The 21,829-nt window shown below is 38.0% G+C and overlaps 1 protein-coding gene across 5 annotated transcripts in view; it reads left to right on the top strand.

The window, feature by feature from the left end:
• CKAP5 (cytoskeleton associated protein 5) overlaps window positions 1-21,829 on the top strand; it is a 48,879-nt gene that overhangs the window by 20,975 nt on the left and 6,075 nt on the right. For all 5 annotated transcript variants that reach the window (XR_014618451.1, XM_084287173.1, XM_084287174.1 and 2 more), the window contains 24 exons: window positions 775-885; window positions 2,141-2,233; window positions 2,525-2,710; window positions 3,176-3,270; window positions 4,680-4,737; window positions 4,822-4,947; window positions 5,303-5,439; window positions 5,606-5,780; window positions 6,337-6,450; window positions 8,492-8,620; window positions 9,267-9,461; window positions 9,816-9,951; window positions 11,449-11,537; window positions 12,740-12,865; window positions 13,553-13,702; window positions 13,965-14,168; window positions 14,414-14,549; window positions 15,361-15,554; window positions 17,289-17,461; window positions 18,597-18,770; window positions 19,217-19,337; window positions 20,041-20,220; window positions 20,502-20,689; window positions 21,115-21,190. Coding sequence is in view for 4 of the 5 variants with exons in the window: in XM_084287173.1 (XP_084143299.1) it covers window positions 775-885; window positions 2,141-2,233; window positions 2,525-2,710; window positions 3,176-3,270; window positions 4,680-4,737; window positions 4,822-4,947; window positions 5,303-5,439; window positions 5,606-5,780; window positions 6,337-6,450; window positions 8,492-8,620; window positions 9,267-9,461; window positions 9,816-9,951; window positions 11,449-11,537; window positions 12,740-12,865; window positions 13,553-13,702; window positions 13,965-14,168; window positions 14,414-14,549; window positions 15,361-15,554; window positions 17,289-17,461; window positions 18,597-18,770; window positions 19,217-19,337; window positions 20,041-20,220; window positions 20,502-20,689; window positions 21,115-21,190 (3,366 nt within the window). In the remaining variant the exon portion in view is untranslated. The remainder of the gene's footprint in view (window positions 1-774; window positions 886-2,140; window positions 2,234-2,524; window positions 2,711-3,175; window positions 3,271-4,679; window positions 4,738-4,821; window positions 4,948-5,302; window positions 5,440-5,605; window positions 5,781-6,336; window positions 6,451-8,491; window positions 8,621-9,266; window positions 9,462-9,815; window positions 9,952-11,448; window positions 11,538-12,739; window positions 12,866-13,552; window positions 13,703-13,964; window positions 14,169-14,413; window positions 14,550-15,360; window positions 15,555-17,288; window positions 17,462-18,596; window positions 18,771-19,216; window positions 19,338-20,040; window positions 20,221-20,501; window positions 20,690-21,114; window positions 21,191-21,829) is intronic.

Raw genomic sequence — 21,829 nt, 5'->3', positions numbered from 1 at the left:
GTTGAGTCAGGAGAACGTTTAAATTTTGCGTGTTAATTGAGCCACTCATATAGTTAATAGGTATGGGTTAGACACTGTTTTTACTTTTTCTAGAAAAACTTTTTCCAATGTATCGTCTTGGTAGACTACCTCATTCCCCTCATCTGTGGGTAAAACAGTAGCAAAGCTATAAAGGTCTGATTTACTGCTTTACTAGATCTACGGGCAAGGTTTTTGGATTGTCAGTTATCTTTATGGTGTTAAGTACGAGTACTTTCTATTATACCCTGTTTACATTATACAACACAAAATAAGGATACAGTTCTTGAGGGTAATGCAGACACCAGTGAAACAAGGGAAGTTTATCTTGTTTCACATACTAAACTTGACTCATTTTGCTAAAATGGATACATAAGATGTATTCTGCCATTTGCCTTTATCAACCCTCAGTTTGTTGCTATGAACGTTTACCCACGCTTCCTATGAAATTACCTTCAAAATTTTAGTTTACCTTTGCTGTAGCTACCTGCTGTCATTTTTGACTGCTTATACTTCTCAGGGATTATTCTTCTGTTGCAGTATGACTTAACAGCCTCCCAAATTCATAAGGCCCCTAAACTGTATCCCATACAAAATATTTCAGTCTACAACAGAACTTATGATATGGTGACTAGCATTTTGTAAATGCACTGCAGGGCAGGGGTCATTCCAGCATATTATCTGCCCTTAAGGCTGCAGCCTGCTGTATCGTGGGATCCTGCAGGGTGTGTTAACCTTGTTCTGTTCTGACTGCAGATAGAAGTATGTGAAGAGAAAGCTGCTGCCGTCCTTCCAGCTTCTTGTATCCAACAGTTGGACAGTGGTAATTGGAAAGAGAGGCTTGCCTGCATGGAGGAGTTTCAGAAGGTGAGTTTGCAACAGTTGATAAGAGGAGAGGTGAAGAAGGAGAAAGCAAAAAATGTAATTTCTTCAGCTTTTTAGGCCTGGTAGTTCTTATAAAAAGGCATAGCAGAGTAGTGATATGTCAGCACAGTAGTTCTTCAGATAGATTAAACAATATTTGCAAAATATAAGTGGTTTATGTTTTAAACTAGCTATTAATCCATAACTAGAGCACAGTAAGTGTCTAAGTTTAATGTAGATACACTTTTGTCAAAAGGACTTGTATGTGTATTTAGGATGCATACAGGTCTCTTTAAAATACTATGCAATTCTAAAGGCAATTCTGAAGCTTAGTGTCAAAGATAGCTAGGCTTAAGCAAAGGTTTGCAATTATTTTAGCAAAAACACTTGCAAGTACCTGTTGACTGCATGTTAAGCAGCAATTGATTAATAAATGTAATAACGATGGAAATAAAATTTCAGTTGGCAAATAGCAGATGTTTGAAGCCTATGATGACATCAGCCTAAATAGCTGGTAGTGAATACTTGGTGTAGTTGCAAATAAGCGCGATGTCACATACAACTAGAACAGGAAGCCTGGCTATTGTATAATACCGTAAGATCATTGAGAGATCGCATTCAAAAAGCCATCAATTGCAGATGTACAAATAGTTCATAACACTGCACCGTAGTTGCTCTTGCATTTTAATATTTTAGTTGAAAAGGTCACTAACTGAAATCAGAAACAGTGACCGGCTGCACTGAAGTGCTGCTGCAGAAGCCAGAGTAGTTTTACTCAAATGTAAAGATATTATGGTTTCATTGGAAGGTGTTTATTCTCCTTTTTTTTTTTTTTATTTTTTTTTTTTTATTATTTTTTTAATGGATAAGTCTAACAACAACTACAGCTAACTTAGGTTATGTTCAAGCTTAATCTCTGCTTTCTAGTCAGGCCATTTATTAAGTGTTAAATTCCCAGGGCTGAAATGGCCAATAGGTGCTTCTAAGTACACTTTTTAAAGAATATACAAAGCGTAGCAATATGAATACAGTCACTTAAATGGCTTTGCACATGTAAAATGGACTACGTGTGGAAATGGGCCTTGTCGCAAGGCTTTTCAGGTCGATTGTTATGTTCAGAGCTTCTGCAACTTGGTCCAATGTTAAGAAAATTATAGGACAGTTGAGGTAACTTCACTTGTGTGTGTGTTTTGTTAGGTGTGTTTTTTGTTTTTGCACTGCTCGTGATGTACTAGTTAACTTAATATTTATCCTTCAGGCTGTTGAGCTTATGGAAAGAAGTGAAATGCCTTGCCAAGCTCTAGTAAGAATGCTGGCCAAGAAACCTGGTTGGAAGGAAACAAACTTTCAGGTAATACATTTTATTTACATTAACTGACAGTAATGGACTGTTAGTTACCGTGAATTGCCTTTCTAACTAACTGAAAGGCCTTAGCTGCATGTACATCACTGATGACAATCTTAGTACATATATAAAGCTGCTGAGTTTTATATATATATAGTACATATGTACTATGTATAATATATAGTTTAAATATAAATATAAAATTATATACTACTATATAGTTATAACTATATAATTTTTAAAAGGTCTTAAAACATGAAAACATGAGTGACTTCCTTGCTGTTATGAACGTTGCAGGTGATGCAGATGAAGCTGCATATAGTTGCATTGATTGCACAGAAAGGAAACTTCTCCAAAACTTCAGCACAGGTTGTGCTAGATGGTCTCGTAGACAAGGTTGGTGATGTGAAATGTGGGAGTAATGCAAAAGAAGCCATGACAGCAATAGCTGAGGCATGTCAGTTGCCATGGACTGCTGAGCAGGTGAGTGAGTAGTAAAGGTACTCTTCCAGTAAAGGCAGAAATACTATGTGGGATATTTTCAGTCAGAGGAATAACTCCTAAATCTTTGATTTATTTATTTTGTGTTTTCTGGAATTAATTTTCTTTCAAGGTATCTCTTGAGGTAGCAGTTAAATAAACCTTAATTCAAAAGAGGTAATAGCAAGGTACTGACTTACTTGTTGAGATATTGTCAAAACAGTTAAACTTGCATAGCACAGGTAATCTCCAGCTGCCTTTTAGTACTTCTGTAACCTCTGGGTCACTTCAGCTGCAATCATATTATGCTGTAGTGACACAACAATTTCTGCCTTGCTTATTACCCTAGCTGTTTTGGTTTATTTGCCCTGCCTTGTTTTTTTCTTTGCAGGTATTTTAACTCATTTGTTGCAGTGCTTAGTCACCTGGCTTGTCAATGAAAATTCACATTTAACTCTTCTGTTCCAGGTTGTGGCTACGGCTTTCTCTCAAAAGAATCCTAAAAACCAGTCAGAAACCTTGAACTGGCTCTCAAACGCGATCAAAGAGTTTGGCTTTTCTGGGTATGTCTTTTAAGTAAATTGGCAAGAGCAACTTGAATGAAACTATTTCTTATATTGGACTGAGAATCTGTTCATCCTAATGAGTGCAAATGCACTGAACTTTTGTTCCCTCATCTGTAATGCTGTCTATATCAGTTGCCTTTCCAGCTCTATATGTGTAAATAAAAGCATCTAACTTCAGTAATAAGATACGAAACTTTATCACTACTCCATTCTCACTGGGCCTTCTCTGAAGAGCATTCTGCTTAACCTGTACGAAGAAGTGGGATGAGCAAGTAGTTGTAGCAGTTCATGTCTGTTATTCCCATTCTGCTTAGATACACCTGCACCCTGATGGATTGCTATTTATTTAGACCAAAAAAAAGGCAGATGGAAAAGTTACATAGCATGCTTATTGCTTTCTTTGGGGTAAATTTTAAGGATGATAACAGGATGATGTTTTCACCAATGTAATAACAATTGTTGCTTCTGGTGCTGTGAAGGAAAGAAATGGATTCTCCTTTAGAATCAGAACAACTTTCCTTAATTTCTAAGCACCTCTCTTAACTGAATGTGTTCTAGCATATGTAATACAATAATATACAGTTTACTCGTAAGAATAAAACTTCTGAGCAGTAATTTATTTGACTACTTGGGTGGTTACTATGCCTGTTTGTGTTGTATCACAGCTGTTAAATAAATAGTTGTGTTGATTAAGTCTGGGAAATAAACTCTTTTTGGTAGCATTTTACACACTAGGACAAAATCCCAAAGAAGTATGTATCTTCAGCAATAATGTGTGGATATGATACTAGAACAGAAGTTTTTGGGGCTGCATAAAGGAATCTATCTTCCGTGCTTGCCCATCTGTTTTCTGTTTAATGCAATAGTAGTACAGAAGATTCAGTAATATAAACCTTGTTTTTACTCTTCTATTGTAAATTAGTTGTTTTTCTTTTTTTTTTTTTTTTTTTTTTTTTTTTGAAACTTACTCTTCTTTCTGGATGATCCTGATACAGGTCAACAAAAGAGTACCTTTTATTATGCACCTGTATATCAGGTGTTTAAATGATATCGGACTTATCCTTTGGGATTTGAGTCCTAGCAGTTGTGTGGGTGTCATAGTTTAAGAAAATGTGCAGCTGTAATAAATGCAGTCTTTGATGTAAAATATCCTAGGTTTACTGTACTGACATTCTTATTAGGTTATTTCCAAAACCTGTCTATTTCAGTATTTTTTTAAATAGCTACCATCTGCATTGTACCCGGGATATTATACTGTGCAAATATTTTCTGCTTCTAAGTCATTTGTATGTATCTGGTTTATTCTCATTGCATTATTTTAATCTGTAGCATGTTGTGATGATTTTATTTCTCATTGGTGTTTGCTGTGTTGCGTTTTACTCACGGGAGCGTCTTTTTCCCCACAGACTGAATGTCAAAGCTTTCATCAGTAACGTGAAGACAGCTCTTGCTGCAACTAACCCAGTAAGTAAATTTACAATTTTAATACTGACTTTTTTTTTTGGTCCTTAATTGGAAGACTGAGTGCTTTTATCATCTTTCTGACAGGCTGTAAGGACTTCTGCCATTACCCTGCTGGGAGTCATGTACCTTTATGTGGGGCCTCCTTTGCGAATGTTTTTTGAAGATGAGAAGCCTGCCCTTCTCTCCCAGATAGATGCAGAATTTGAAAAGGTATGAAGTCTAGCACTCTTAATAACAAATGCCATTAAAACTAAAACTACTTGGAAACTTCAGTAGTTGGAATGTGTAGTAAAACTGTGGTCTAACCTGTGTTTTTGTAAATGAATCAAACTTCTGAAGATAACCTGCCAAAGCAGCTGCAAACACACTGTGTGTAGCTTGGTCAATAGTCTATTTTTTTTTTATCCTATGACAGAATTAAAAAGCTTCTTGTTTTGGGGGTATCATTATGTTCTAGAAGTCTGTTACACTGAGATAGCATATTTGGGTCATGCAACAGTCTCCATTTTTCATATCAAATGAAAAACTCTAAAATAGCAATTTCTGTCTTTTGTGTTGCTTCCAGATGCAAGGGCAGACAGCACCAGCCCCAACTCGTGGCATTTCCAGGCACAGCGGAGGCAGTGGGGATGATGGTGAGGAAGAGGAACAGGAGGATGTTGGGAATGATGTTGTGGATCTCTTGCCAAGAACAGATATTGGGTACGTTAGGGTTCTACAGCTTGAAGGCATATTTGCCCTGCAATTCAAAGCTTGCTATTTCTAAGCACTTCATAAGCAGATATCTGTGTTGTTAAAGCGCTAAATTACTAAAAAACATGTAGCAAAGAAAATGGGCTTTTTGCTACCTATTTTTTTTCTCTTACAGTGATAAGATCACAGCTGAGCTAGTGTCTAAGATTGGGGACAAAAACTGGAAGATCCGAAAGGAAGGTCTAGATGAAGTGACGAGCATAATTAATGATGCTAAGTTCATACAGCCCAACATAGGAGAACTTCCAGCTGCTTTGAAGAGTCGTCTCAATGACTCCAATAAAATTTTGGTATGTTATTTGAAATCCTATTTCAACTATTTACAGCTTAGAACTGCAGACAAGCTATTTCTGAACCTTGCTTATGGTTCACATCTATTAACAATGTCATGAAATGAAGAGTTTGAAACCAGTGAACAGTGTATTTACAGATTATGTGCTTGCCCATTCTTACAAACATTTGTCTTTGCAGATTTTTATAATGTCTTTGGAGAAAAAAAAGTCAAAAAGGGGGAAAGTTTACCTCCGTACTCAGAGTAATGTAAGCAAACTTTAAAAAAAAAAAAAAAAAAAAAAAAAAAAAAGTTGCATTGCTTTACTTGTGGCAAAAAAATAAGTCTCTTGTTTCAAAATTTTTTTGCTGAACTTGATTGGAATTTACTTAAAATATAGAAATAACTTTTGCCTGTTTGTGTGATGAATTTGAGGTCTGGAAAGGATATAGTTGAGTAGGCATTCTAAAGTAAAAGCCTAGCTAAACAGCAGTGTTGCTTTCCCCATATGACTTGAAGTTTTGTGCAGGTGCTTGTGGCTGTAGTTTATTCCAAGCCTTTCTGTTTATGTGCAGGTGCAACAGACGCTGAGCATTCTTCAGCAGCTAGCAACAGCAATGGGCCCCAATATCAAGCAGCATGTGAAAAACCTGGGCATTCCTGTCATTACAGTCCTTGGAGACAGTAAGGTAGGCCACTCGAGACCTCTTTCCTTTTTGCCTTTCACTATCTAAGCTATGTCTGAGAATAACTATATAGGCTATAGTATTTAGCCTTGCTTTTGAGATACGGATGGTAATTTGTAAGCTAATGAAGAAGTTTTAAAGTCGTGGTGCTGTTGGACTTTTCTTGGGGCGTGGTTCTTTCTTAAATAACAGCTTATTATCAAAATAAGAATTTCTACCTTGTTATATATTCTGAGATATATTCTACTGCTTGTGAATAAATGCAGTCAAGGTTGTGCTTCAACTTTAAATGAAACAAAATGACTGTATGTAGATGTACTTTTGATGCTGAAAATATACCAATTGACCAAACAAACCTGATTAGCTTTTAAAGTTGCTTGTTAGTACTCTTCTTTTCGTGTATCAATGTGGATTCCAGTGTATCTTGTCTAGTTATGTAGGAGACCTTTGAACTGGAAGTAGAAACATGTCACTGATGACCAACACCAAAGCTTGTATAATGTTAGTGTGGAGCTTGTCAAGATACAGTGTCAAAATCAAAGCTAGGACCATGGGAAAGCTATTTTGAGGAGTTAGGGAAAGGAGGCTTGGTACGATGCCAATGTCTTGTGCCAGAATTCACAGGCAATCAGAGATGGTGTACTTCTGATGTTTCTACTCTGCATGTGAGTAGGGAAAAAGAACAGAAAATAGGCGACCAGCCTGAACCTGAAAGTCCTAATAGCAACAGAAGCTATCACTTTGAAAGCTTCCAAAGATGTGTGTCAGAACTAGATTCCTACCAAAATACTTTGCTGTTGGTAGTGCCCATAGGAGAAAGGCTCTTGACACAGTCTGCATTTCTGTGCAGAAGAATGGTCTTGCCAGTACCTCCCCCAAGCTCAATTTTGAGCCGAATTGCCAGGAGATTAGAGCAACTCTGCTGGAGGCCAACGCTTACTCAGCATAGACTCAGCAAGCACCTTCTAATCCTCCACAAGCATATAGGATTCTTTCCCTCCCTTGCTTGAAGAAAGCTGATCGTCACTCTCTAGGAAAAGGAAACTGCTCCTCTGTCTCAGTGTTACGGATCTTCCTGCTTGTAAGGAGCCTATATATCTGAAAGCAAGAGAAAACAGTTTACAAGCTGTGATGTTCATGCATCTACTAATGAAAAATCAAAATGTGTTCTAGTCTGCTAACAAGCTATCCTGAAATTTAAAGTACAACATGCGCATATTGATGTATGCCAACATGCATTAGCACATTAATGCTCAATGTGTCTGTATCCTTGGTACTGGCAGTGTATGCATTGGTGCTTCTCTTATTTTACTGAAGGGGCAAAAACTCTAAATTACTGTGCACGTTACTCCTATTTATATAAGACTTGCGCCTTTTGGTTGTTTGATGCTGTTCTAAAGTAGTCTGAAGATGGAAAATGAGTAAGAGTAGAGGGCTCCCGTATTCCTGGTTTGACTTCTGCTCATGGTAGTCTTTATTTAATTATTATAATTATTTTCCTTTAATTAAATTATCCTTATCTCAACCCATGAGTTGTTCTTTGCTTTACTTCTCCCCCTCCTCATCTAAAGGAGGGGAAGTGAGAGAGCGGTTGTGGGGTTTAGCTGCCCAGCACGGTAAAACCACCACATATGTATCCTAAATAACAGTGCCCTGCAACTAATAACAGGTTCTATAACCCATTTGCCCTGATTTACGAACATGCTACATCTTTACAATTAAGTAAATCATTAACCTTATTCTTTAGCTAGGAAACTAAGCTAAAGGAGACTCCCAAACTCTCATCAATGAATGGTAGCAAGTTCAGAGTGCTTCTAAAGATGCCTTTTGTCTTTTTTTTACTAAACTACTACTAAAAATTATAAATTAATATGATGCAATTTGTTCATTTCTGCATCTCATAGCATTACTAAAATTAAGTTCTTCTGAATGTTAGGTTTCTCAAGCAGTGAAGAGAAGGTTTTAAAGCCTATAACCTAGAATCTTCTGTTGTAATCTTCTGACCCTTCTTTAGAATTATTCTTCTTAAATCTTTTTGTTACAGAATAATGTTCGTGCTGCTGCGTTAGCAACTGTGAATGCCTGGGCTGAACAAACAGGAATGAAGGAGTGGTTGGAAGGTGAAGATCTATCTGAGGAACTCAAAAAAGAAAATCCGTTCCTAAGACAAGAGGTAGGCTTCTGCTAAGTAAACATCTCCACACATGCATGTAATCAAGATAACCTTACTTACAAAGGAATATGTTCAACTAAGCAGACTGACATTGCATAATACGACCGTTACATGGGTAAACAAGTAACTCTGTTCTTACTGACAAAATGTCAAACTTCACAAGGCTGATGAGCTGTCACCCCTGCATGTTAGCCGTAATTCAGATTTCAGTGCCTCCCAAATGGAAAGTTTGTCTGTTTTGATTACCCTTTTGTTTTTCTTCTAATTAACCCTATGGTGATGAAGACCTGAACTGAACTGGAGGCATAAATAAATTGAAGTGAATGAAGTGCAACTTACTAATCAGCTGTGCTAGCTGAAATTACAATGCTTTTTATCAAAAGGAAGAAACAACTCAAGCAGTCTTAGCTAAGCAGGCTCCAAATTTTAAATTAGCTGCGTATTGACATACTGTACTCATTTTTTTTAAACTGCTGATATTAAAGTTCACATTAAGAATGTTTGTCTGAACAAACGTTGTAGGGCTTTGTTCTTTTTTGTGTGGAAATGTGAGACACTTCTACAACTGAGCTGCTCTTGTGGCTTATGCTAGGTGTCCCAAATAGCAGCAAGCACTTCCCTAGAAACTTTTTATTCTTTCTTTCAGCTGCTTGGTTGGTTAGCTGAAAAGTTGCCTACCCTCCGTGCTGTTCCTTCTGACCTGCTCTTGTGTGTGCCTCACCTCTACTCCTGTCTTGAAGATCGAAACGGGGATGTGCGTAAAAAGGCACAGGATGCCTTGCCGTTCTTTATGATGCATCTTGGATTTGAGAAGATGGCAAAAGCCACCAGCAAGCTGAAGGTATTGTTGTCACTAAGATTAGATAATGTGACCTTGAATAGTGGATATTAACAAGTCACACTCACAATCTCATGACTTGATGTCTTCGGTCATTAAAAGTCTGTCTTCAGTCCCTTTGAGTTCAATGCAAATAGCATCAGGATTGCTAGTTCACGTTTCCTATAGGTCCTGCAGAAAGAAGCTAATGGATGACATGTGCTTTACCTCAGAACAGAAATATCTGAAAATATAATGTTTTAAGATAAGCATCGTGGAAGATGCTAACTAGAGAGTGGTACTGTTTGCCTTGTCTGTAGCATGTATTAGCATCGCAAAACTTCCATATCCATTACTTTTTCCCCCTCTGTTCTCTAGCCAACTTCCAAAGACCAGGTACTGGCCATGCTTGAGAAAGCCAAGGCCAACATGCCAGCCAAACCAGCTCCTGCTGCTAAAGCATCTTCCAGAGTGGGTGGGGGAGCAGCTCCAGCCAAATTCCAACCTGCATCAGGTAACCTCTCGAGTTTTGGGAAATGAGCATTTGAAGGGTGGGTTTCCTTTCCTGTAAGTAAATTTATTGGGTTAAATAGCACTTTGAAGTTTGTTTATATTTTTTGAGAGCACAGGTTCTGTAAAATTGATTCTCTAATTGATTTTCCCAGCTTGGGACTACATAAAAAGGAGTTTTATTTGCATGATCTGAGCATTGGAATTAGTGGATAAGCTTACAGTTACTGTACTAAGTTTGAGATAGTAGGTCAGTCATCTGCAGGGAAGAGCTTTTGGCTATATATGGATATTACTAACTGTGGTATGCCATTGTAGTTTGTTGTAGACATTCTTTTTAGATTGATAAGCAAGTTGTTTTGAAGGTAACTTTCAGAAATACTCTTTACACAAAGTCTGTGGTCTGGACTAATACTAAAAACATGGTTTCATAGGTCCAAAGACAAGGGTGTCAGTGGAATATTAACCTGGAAATCTGTTTTAATATTACGTACCTGTATCTAAAGAAACAGAATAACACTAAAAAAAAGTCTGAACTTTTGAACAACAACAAAAAAGTTAAAATATTGGTCCTTCTCAATTTCTAAATTAACTTCTATTGATTTAGTACTATGCATTTCTCAGAGTATCCTTGCAGAGAATCACTTGATTATGCTTGCATTTACTCAAACTTCTTCAGTGCATGCAGGCAAATTAATAGTCTTATGTATCTGTTTCATGGAGCTTAAGTTTTGAGGTTTCCAGGGAACCTTTTTGTCAAGACCACTTAACAGGAGAAGGAATTTCAGCGTAGTTAGAGTTGCAAACAGCTTTGTGCTTCAGTCAGTTGTGCCTGCGGTTCTGGTCAGGGTTCTGGTCAGTCATGCAGTTGATTTGACTTTCATTGTAGGAGGGTGTGGGGTTTCTTCTTGTTTTCGTTTTGTTTGCTTGTTTTTAAAATCGTTCCATACAACTGTCTGCGAGCTTCTCTTTGAAAATATCTGTGGTATCGAAAATAAAAAATGGCTTAATTGTTATGCTAAAATCAATTACCAAAAAATTCTGTGACAACGCTTAAAAATTATCTGGATGATCTGTCCAGTGTAGTTTACTGTGGGGCTACTGGAATGCTTGTGCTGACACAAGGGAGAGGGTGACAGGATTGGGTTACAGGGGATTAGAAGAAGCAGTCCTGCATTATCTCCTTCTTAGGGTCAGCTTGCCTGCTCAAACTGAGGGCAGCTACAGCTTCGGACATGAGCACACACAGTACATCTGCGTGCGTGTTTTTAAACCTATTTTGATAATGACAAATTTGACATAGTATGATTTTAATTGAGAACTTTGTACGCTAACATGCAATAGAAGGAATTTCTTTTACACGTTTGAAGTCCTCAGATGTCAGTGTGACAAAGGCATTATTATCTTCATCAACATTTTTTCTTCTCTGCTAAGGACAGAAAACCAGCACTGACCTAAAATAGACTTGCGTGTAGTTTGAAATGGTCTGTTGTTTTTCCAGCTTTTGCTGAAGATTCAGGGTCCAACACCATGGAATCCAAGCCTGATCCCAAAAAAGCCAAAGCAGGAGGTGCCTCCTCTAAAGCTAAGGTATGCTGATTGCATTTTGTATGAAATCGGTTCAATTAAGTTAGTAGATGTAGTTTGTTAACGTATTATAAGTTTAAAAAAAAGAGTATAGCCCTTGCTAGGGACTGCATTTACTAAGAATTATTGTGATTGTCTGATTTCTGAAATTGTGTTCCCGTATAATCTACTTCATCACTATTTTTTTGTTATTAACTGTTGAATTAGTCTGTTGGCACAAATGTAGTTTTGTGAACAGCTTACTCCATGTTCTGAATATGCTTGATGTCCTTGGTTTCATGCAATTGAGAACTCACTATTTCTATTGCAGTTCCAACATTATACTTGGTACAGTAGTTTTGAGCCCATGTATTGGAAGAAATTAATCTCTCCTTTACAGTAGGGTGCATAAAATGCGCTCTCACACAGGAGAAGGAAGATGCTTAAATGCATAGTAATAGCCTCAGCTGTGGCTTACATTTGAATTGTGGTTAGGTGTTTCTGCTTTGTTACAGTAATTTTTCTGCTATTAATTTTTAAACTCAACAACAAAAAGAAAACCTGTTCTACAGTCCTGTTGCCTCCTTTGTTGAAAGTAATGTTGTAATGAGATCAGTTTTGATACAGGTCCAGATTTATGACAGAAAAGAATGAATCAAACTTTGAAGGATATTATAGGCTTGCCTAGGTTAATACGTTCATCTGTCAAAACTCTGATGCCAGAATTAATGCCTCTGCTGTGAACTCATAGGAATTTTGGAATAGTAGCTCTAGTGAGTAAATCTTTCTAACAACAAAGCCTTTTTTGTGGCTTATTTACAGCAGTCAGATGTTAATAGCACTATGTCCAAGGGCAATACCAGCCTGTCCAAAACTAATACAAGCCTCAGCAAAGGCAATACCAGTCTGGCAAAGAACAAATCTGTCAAACAGGTACCACGTTGGGTTTTAGGGATGTGTGTGGGTGACTAGTGCACTGGTTGAGTGACATGTCATATTTCACGGAGTACTATTGCGCACATTGTCATGGGTATTGCTTCCACAGCAGCAGAGCACGTACTTCTAAAATTCTAATCAATGTTACTCTTCTAGTTTCTCTCTGGCTCTTGTACACCTTGGCAGCATGAGGGTGGCTGGTATCTAACGCTTGCAATTGCTTGCCTAAGGCATGTATGTGTCTTGCATTGCCTCTTAAAACCTTGTGTTTGTGTTGTGTTTTTTTTCAGGGTGTACAGGGGAAGAAAGTATTAAGTAAGCCTACTTTGAAGGAAGATGATGATAAATCGGGTCCTATTTTTATCATAGTCCCAAATGGGAAAGAACAGAGAATGAAAGATGAGAAAGGTCTGAAGGTGAGGAAAAAAATGGATGTATTCACCTGTTTTGAAGTAGTATAACCTCATACCTTCCTTTTTGTTCTGGTACTTAGTTAAACATGCTAGGGCATGAAAGTACTAGGCTCTGTCCATCCTTTGGATTGATTTTTCTACTGTCTGGTTGACTTTCACAGGTCCGTATCAGTCTTACTGTGGTGTTTTTGTTTTTCCTGAATTTTGTGCATTCTTGTAAAACACAAAGGCCTTTTTACAACTTCATTCAGTGGAGAACTCTCTCGGGTATCAAGTTAATCGACTGTTTTCACATAACTAATTCTAGAGTTGTAAGATCCACTGTAAATTCTTCATGCTTGTTTTTTTTAACAGCACTTCTTATAAAGCTTGTCTTATCTGTGGAAGTTCTGTTATTTAAAACACAGGGTTTATCGATTACTTGCTAGTGAATAGGCCTATTTTGCCTAAAAACAACCATTTAAAGTAACTGGTAATAATTAAGGTAACAGCCTAAAGATAACCACTCTACATAATCTTTCACATAAGCCAAGATGAGGAAACACCACCGAACTTTTCCCCACTGCCTTTTGATGATGAGAAGACTTTGAAAACAGATTCTGAAGCAATATTAAAAGCAATGCAACTTGCAGGTTATTTCAAGAACAGAAGGTACTGCATGCTTTGAGTTCTAAATGCTGGCTTTTGCAGGTGTTAAAGTGGAATTTCACTACTCCTCGTGATGAATATATTGAGCAGCTGAAGACTCAGATGTCCAGTTGTGTGGCCAAATGGCTACAGGATGAGATGTTTCACGCAGACTTTCAGCACCACAACAAAGCACTGGCTGTTATGATTGAGGTAAGTTTGGATCTGTGGTAGTGGATGACAACATATAAAATTATTCCTTACTGTTTCTTGAGAGAGGAAAAAATGAGTTAGTTCACTGGAGACTTCATAGAATTTCAGAAAGCTGTACAAGGTAAAAGTGAGCACTTGAAATTTTAGGAGTCAACCAGTAAAAGTAGACAGTTTAACAGGCATAACTTTTCCTTATATCTGCCATCTTGAACAGAGTTACACTTTGCACAACCTCCTTTTTTTCTTTTCCTGTCACTTCAAGCATTTGGAGAGTGAAAAAGATGGAGTCATCAGCTGCCTGGATCTGATCTTAAAGTGGCTGACCCTGCGGTTCTTCGATACCAACACAAGTGTTCTGATGAAAGCACTTGAGTACCTCAAATTGCTTTTCAATTTGCTGAGTCAAGAAGAGTATCACCTTACTGAAAATGAAGCATCCTCTTTCATCCCGTATCTCATCCTAAAGGTACTTTTCATTGTTTAAGTTAACCTTATTTTTTGTGGGAAACAGGATGGCGTCAAACACCTCAGTAATTTGTTCTTTTTGAATATACCGCACATCTGACTTTAAAAGGCATTTGCAAAACCATTCTTGATGCAAAAGCCTTTTTTGGGTTTTCTTAACATTATTTAGACTGTCTCATCAATGGTAAGATGAGGCTGTTGAAAATGTTACGTATTTTCCACACACATGCCAATCTTTTCTTCTAGGTAGGAGAACCAAAAGATGTCATCCGCAAAGATGTCCGTGCCATTCTGAACAGGATGTGTCTCATATATCCAGCCAGCAAGATGTTTACTTTTATCATGGAGGGGACAAAATCTAAAAACTCAAAACAGCGTGCAGGTGGGAAATAGCATTATGAACTGAGCAATTGCAAGTAGTTCAAACTGTATGGTTTAGTATTCCAAAAAGCCAGCATAACTTTTGGTGAAACATGAGATTTGCCCTGTATGTAGAATTCTGTGCACTTGCAAATAATCCTTATGGGGTGTAGATTTTAAAGGAGAATAATCTTTATTTTGTGTCTTTGGGAGGTACAACAATCTGTTAAATTACTATCAATGTTAAGATAGTCTCCCTTGAGAATGCTTATCTTAATAAAATAGTACGAGGGAGAATGGTGATGAGAATATTGTCCAAGTGACTAGGGGACTCAGATAACCTGATCAGAACTTTGAGAAGAAGTATCTCTACACTGCACATCTGTCTGAATTATATTTTGGGAATTATTTATCATATGGTGTTTGTGTAGTTCAGACCACTCTGGTCACCTTAGGGATATCTCATCCTGATATAACTAGAGAGTTAAATTCTATGCATAAAACAACATTGCAAGCTCACAACTGTCTAAGCTACCTAGATGTAAAGTTAAACATCACATTGCTTGTATATGGTAATAGGAAATATTTGCAATGGTATGGGGATGACTGACAGCTCTAACATGCTATCTCTGTGCCACTTGCCCCATGAATCACCTGGAGAGTGTGTATCTATCAACAGGGAGGGCAAAAATTACTGTTCTGATAAGAAATTCAGCACTGTGATTCATGCTTCTCTACAGTGAACATTCAAATTGTGCAAGCAGCACAGAAATCTGAGGGCTCTCTTCCCAGCAGCTTTAAATTTGCATGTGTGTGTCATTTTCTTCCTCTAGAGTGCCTGGAAGAGCTTGGATGTCTGGTTGAATCATATGGCATGAATGTATGCCAGCCAACTCCAGGGAAAGCCTTGAAAGAAATGGCAACACACATTGGTGATAGGGACAACACTGTGCGCAATGCTGCACTGAACACCATTGTGACTGTCTATAATGTTCATGGTGACCAAGTATTCAAGCTGATTGGAAATGTAAGTGTAACTGGAAATACGTCCTTTTGTTCAAATCCATACACTTGCGTAGGGATTTGCACTGTTTTTCTTGTGATGGGTCATGTTACATTTTGCTGTTGTTGTCAAGAGCATTTTTGTTATGTTGGGAATAACTTGCTATACCATAGATACCCTAAAAGTTGATTATTTTTTTTCCTGACTGTGAAATTTATAACCTGGTTGCTCATGAATGAAAAGTAAAATTTGCAGAAATGAGCAAAACACTGACCTTTAATAGGAATTAAGAAGTTTGTAAAGAGTGACTTGCTACAGAGTTTGGAATCCTTGTGATTTGAAATGAGATTTGGATAAACTTGGCCAAAAAAAAAATGCTAGTTGAGGCTTCCTCAAGTATTTGGCTTGCTTTTTTTTTCCTATGCCTATCTCCACAAGCTGTTTAGCAGCTGAAGTCTGGTAAGTTTGGTTTGTTTGCTTTATCTTACTGCACTTACGTGTTGAACGTCTGTGCCAGTACTGTGTGTAGCTTTGTATTGCTGTTGTTTTGTTTTCTGGAAATCATATTTATCCATGTTATATAAATGCAGCAGAAGTTAAAGGTAGCAAAACTCAGTTTCCAAAATAAGCTGGTCCCCCATTCTCGAGCAGTGGAAAGACAGTTTCTTGAGTTTTCTACAATTGTTGTGCATAATAGATCAGGTATCCTGAATTCTAACTTGAGTCAAGAGCTTTTAGACCACTTTCTCCTGTTCTGTTCTCTGAATTTGTGGTCTCTCTCAATAATGTTTTTAGCAACACTTAAACTGCTGGAAATGTGACGGCAATGAGCAGGGAAACAAGGCTGTTCACTCCACGCCCCTTTTTTGGTTCCTGAAGTAATTCAGGATGTTATATTGAAATTGGTTTAATGTGATTCTCTGTTACTTTCTCTGGTAGCAATCTCCATGAGAAGTAATGCTGCATTTTCTTCAACCTGTTAGATTCACTTCTTATTTTAGATCCCTTGTTTGGAGTGCAGCCTGCCTCCTTCTGAGTGTTATGTTGCATAGTCCATTTCCTTTCAGGTTTTCAAGGTTAAGGAAAGAATTGCTGTCAGCTTCAGAATGCCCTGCCTAGTCTCTCTATCCACAGCATTTCAGAAAGGTTTATACGTCTTAAAAGTGCTGGAGAATACCACCCACAAAAATGTCCAGGCTACTTTTTGCTCAGATGTTGTTACTGGTAATCCTCAGTCCTGTAGATAAGCATATAAATATGATTCTTATCACTGCAAGAGTTGCAATATTCAGTTGGCTTACCTTGTTTTCACGTTGAGTTATGGGTACATTCAATAGGCCAGCTCTACAAGGACCCTGGTTTTTCTGACAGGGTCCACGGCGTTAAAGCATTGACTGGGCTTCCTAACAGGGGACATGGATATGTGAGTGGGTAGTTTGGTTTTTCAGCAACGCAAGCAACAATTAGAAGTACATGGTAGTGCCAGGGTTTGAATTCAGAATGACTTGTTTCTTGGAAACTGTGGACTAGAACTGGCTGTATTCCGTATTACAGCTTGTTAACATGGGTTAATTAACACCTTCAGGAGTATCTGGTAGCACAGAGCGGCCCTGATAGAGTGCTGCTAAATGGTGGTGTTGAGCTACCCTTGGTATTATGAAATCTAAGTCTGAGGTAGTAAGCGTATACCTCCTATAAATGACCAAGATTTCTAAATTCAACACAACTCAAACTAAGTGAAAGCATTATTTTTTGTAGCTATCAGAAAAAGACATGAGCATGCTGGAGGAGAGAATAAAACGATCAGCCAAGAGACCATCAGCAGCTCCCGTGAGACAAGTAGAGGAGAAACCTCAGCGTGCTCAAAACATCAGCGCTAATGCTAGCATGCTGCGGAAGGGACCAGTTGAGGACATGTCTTCCAAACTCAAGTATGTAATGATACGTTGTGGTCTGCAGCTGGTATAGTATGTGTGCTAATATCATGTCCAGCAATGTTATTTTAGTTCTTGTATCATCATCTTTGCATGTTGTGAAAATTGGCCAAATAATTTAAAGCAAAATGTCTAAAATTTTTTTTGTCTTGTCTGTCTTTAAATCTTTCTAAATGGTCTTGTGCCTTTTTTCACTGCTTCTCCATGGACAGAATTATGTATCGCACTTATAGGATGTAAGTACTGCCCACTAACTCCTTGGTAGCAAGGCTCTTATGTTTCAGTTTCTATCCTGGTCATGCCTTCCTGTGGGTGACAGGTTTATCAAGGCTGAGTCTAGGTTATTTACATTCTCTGATCTAAATGAAAGTAAGGAACAAAAAATACATGTTTCTACAAAGTTAACTGTAGATCAAAGTGCAGGCAGACATGGCACTTTGGCTAGGTAGCTGTTGAAAATGCTGGGAGAATTTAGGATTACACGTTACATTTGGTGTTTACTGAGCCCTGTTCTTGTTAGGGCAGGCAAATAGCACAGAAGTGGATGAGCATGTGTGAGTCATGGAGCCTGGAGCAACAGTACTAGAAACAAAAGCTCAGAAACAGTATTTCTAACACTTGCTTGTTACCTTGGAATAAAAGTCCCTGTTGAGAATCATGTACTAGAACACTTCTGTTGAAAGATATACTAGAAAACATTAGTTCTGAAGGACAATGAGAGTCCTACATTCAGTTAAGCTTGCAAGATTCCCATATGCATATGCATCCTATTCATCAATTGAAAAAGCCTCCCATGAAACTTAACTCTGTATTCCATTCATGCTACTTTAAGCTGTGCTGGATCACTCTCAGAATGAACCAGTGTGTACCTAACACTGCTGTAGGGGGGTTTCAGGTTGTATTACGAGCATTACTAAGAAGGCAACTAGCAGCTACTCTTCTGACCCTATTAAAAAAATGTTTTAATAAGGGGAATAGCAAAGGGGATTGATTATTAAGGGGCTCGAATAAAATCATATCTCCAAAATCTGTGCTATTCTATTATGAGAGCTTTAGGGCTACCAGTGGATGCTAGTGCTAGTACTCGTGCCTGTTGTATATATAATTAACACCTCTTTCCTGGTTTCTGTAGCCAAAATCGCAACATGGGCGGTCACTCTGAGACATCACATGCAGTTCCACGGGAATTCCAGCTGGATCTTGATGAAATTGAAAATGACAATGGTCCTGTCAAATGTGAGATGCCAGCACTTGTACAGCACAAACTAGATGACATCTTTGAGCCAGTTCTGATTCCTGAGCCCAAGTGAGTCTAGTTGCATCTCTTTAATGAAGTCATAGGGCTACTTGAAACTATTTTGAGAAGCTGAAATGACTGTGCTGGTTTGTACATTCAGACCTCTTTACATAAGAATGCAAACAGTCAACTAGTTCGAAGAGAGATGTCAAAGTGACGGTAGGGGGTACTGTTCTAAAGTCTGGATAATTTTTTTTTCTAATAAGAGACACTGATGTCTGTTCATTTTTGTATTTTACATGTTTTTTAAGACAATATTGAGTTTCTAAATGTATTATCAGTGTCTTTACATAGTGCAATAGACACACTACAAATGATTTCTGCCTTTAGTGTCCCCTGTGAAGATGAAATCCTTCTCTCGTGTCTCTAAACTGTCACTGGGGAATAACGGCTCGGTACGAACCAGAACTCTTTGGAGAAAGGGTAATAAAATCTTATTTTCTTCAACTGTTCAGGATCCGTGCTGTGTCCCCGCACTTTGATGACATGCACAGTAATACAGCTTCTACTATCAACTTTGTCATTTCCCAAGTAGCCAGTGGTGATATAAATACAAGCATCCAGGCTCTGGCCCAGGTAAGAGAATTAAGGTAGCAACTGCTCATAGTGTATTAAACTGTTTATCTGCGAGAGTGATGAGCTGCACTCTGGTGGAGCGACCGTGTCGGGTGACATGGGCTCTGCTCAGAATCTCCCTGATGACAACACTAAGTGCACAGGGGCCATCTGACTCGCTTTAGCAATAAAAAATTTTGCTTGATCAGACTTAGAGAAGCACTAAGGGAAAAAAAAAAAAAATCAGTACATCTTTTGGTTTTGTCGAGTGTATGTATACCTATGCTAAAAGTTCGAAAAAGCAGACTTGCAATGAGGCTTAACTTTTAAATGTAAACTGTTTTGCAGGTCCTCAGCAAAAGAATTTTGTATTTTCCCTCATAGCTTTTATGTGTTTATAGGGTGGCTTTAAATATGTAGAAGTGTTTTTTTCTGGAAGATTTTACGAAGCTGTTAATTCCAGAATCTGTAATGCAGCATATAATGTTCTCATTTGTACAGGATAGAATTGCAGCTCTAAAAAAGATAAATACTTTGTATTGGGATTAGCAATAGAAATTTGCGGTTACTGGTTTCAGGTAAAAGCTTAGAACAGAAATGCCTTGACAAATGGATTGGAAGGGCAAGACCTTTCTTACAGAAATGTTTTCAAGTTACAGTTACTTTGCGCTGTTTTCAGTATGTTGACTTTACTGTGCTTGGGTGTTCTGTTTTTAAATCTTAGATTGATGAGGTCCTCAGACAGGAAGACAAAGCAGAAGCAATGTCTGGACATATTGACCAATTTCTAATAGCTACGTTTATGCAGCTTCGGCTAATCTACAATACACACATGGCAGATGAGAAGCTAGACAAAGATGAAATAGTGAAACTTTACAGCTGTATTATTGGGAGCATGATATCGGTAAGGCTTTAACCTACAAATTAATGAGAAAAGCAAGTGATTTCTGTGTGGAAGTTGCAGGCAAATGGACCATCTGACTAATTCCTTACCTTTTGAGTGCTTAGTTGGGGGTTGAAGTATATTCAGAAGTCATTCAGTAGATATAACCTCCCTAGTTGCATTTTTATTGTTTAATGTTGAAGGGTGGGGCAGGAATGTCAAAGGATTAGGTAGTGTGGTGAAATCTGTATATTGAAGTATTTCATGCAGGGAAATCTTCTAATCTTGTCCTCAATTGGTAGCTATTTCAGATAGAGAGTCTGGCTCGAGAGGCTTCTACTGGTGTACTGAAGGACCTAATGCACGGTCTTATCACATTAATGCTGGATTCTCGGGTTGAAGACCTTGAGGAGGGTGAACAGGTCATCCGATCAGTCAACCTCTTGGTAGTGAAAGTTCTGGAAAAGTCTGATCAGACCAACATCTTAAGGTATATTTTGAACAAGAAAAAGGAAGTAACAAACTGTGATTACTGCTTCTCTTCACCTGTTCTTCTGTGATCTAATTGTGTTCCTTAGTCATTTTATAAGGAAAGAATGATGTATATAAAATTGTTGAGCTAGTTAATAAAGAGTTGTCACTGATTGTTGGTGGAAGTCAGAGCGTGACTGCACAATCTCTACTGCTGAAGGCAGGTTAAGTGAACTAGCTTAGTGCAATTCTGTGTGCTTGGTAGGTCAGCATACTGCCTCTTAAACTCCTGTAAAGTACTGGAAGGAAAGAGTTCTTACACAACATGACATAAACTGCTGGACTAGCCCCAGTCTCTGGTGTGATACTGTGTTTGGGAACTGGCATCTTATCTGTGTGTAGCACTTCCCTGTGTAATTCTGTTACTGAATTTATTCATTCTAGTGCTCTGCTTGTTCTGCTCCAAGACAGTCTACTAGCAACAGCCAGCTCTCCTAAGTTTTCAGAGCTTGTCATGAAGGTGAGTCTTTAATAGAGGTTTCAAACTCCAAAATATTTGGCTTAACTGACTCAACAGCCTAACTTTAAAGAACAGATACATTTTTTTAAAAAGGTGACCATAAATTGAAATATTTCTTATAATTCTATTAAATGTTACATACATTGACTTCATTGTATATGCTAAGCTTACATCTGCTAATAGTCACATCCAGTAATAGTTGGCAGAAGTTTGTGTGTAACCTCCCTACAGAGGAGTCATCTGCTGGATTTATTTGCTTAGGCACAGCACGGTACTATACATTCAAAGAATCCCAGGCTGGAGCTGGCTTAAATTTAGGCAGAGGGGACATGCAAATGTGTGCATTTATTAGTATGGATGTAATCTTTTTTTCTTTATCATACAACACCCTTTTGTAACTAGCATGGTTTAGAGAACTAAGACTGAGTTCTTCTCATTAAAAATTTAATAAGGCTAAACCTGAAAGCATGTTGTTCAGATGTACTTAGTATACATGCATTATCTGCTGACACTTCTTAGCACAAAGCATTCAGTCTCCTGTTACTGGTAGTGAGGTCAGCTCTAACGCATACAGTTTTATGTATCATTGCTAAAGAAGGACCTGGACATGGTGCAGCTAGTTACAAAGACTGTATGTAC

The sequence above is a fragment of the Netta rufina genome, assembly GCF_964035555.1.
Source record: "Netta rufina genome assembly, chromosome: 5".
Lineage (NCBI taxonomy): Eukaryota > Metazoa > Chordata > Aves > Anseriformes > Anatidae > Netta > Netta rufina.
This window is presented reverse-complemented; position numbering and strand designations above follow the sequence as displayed.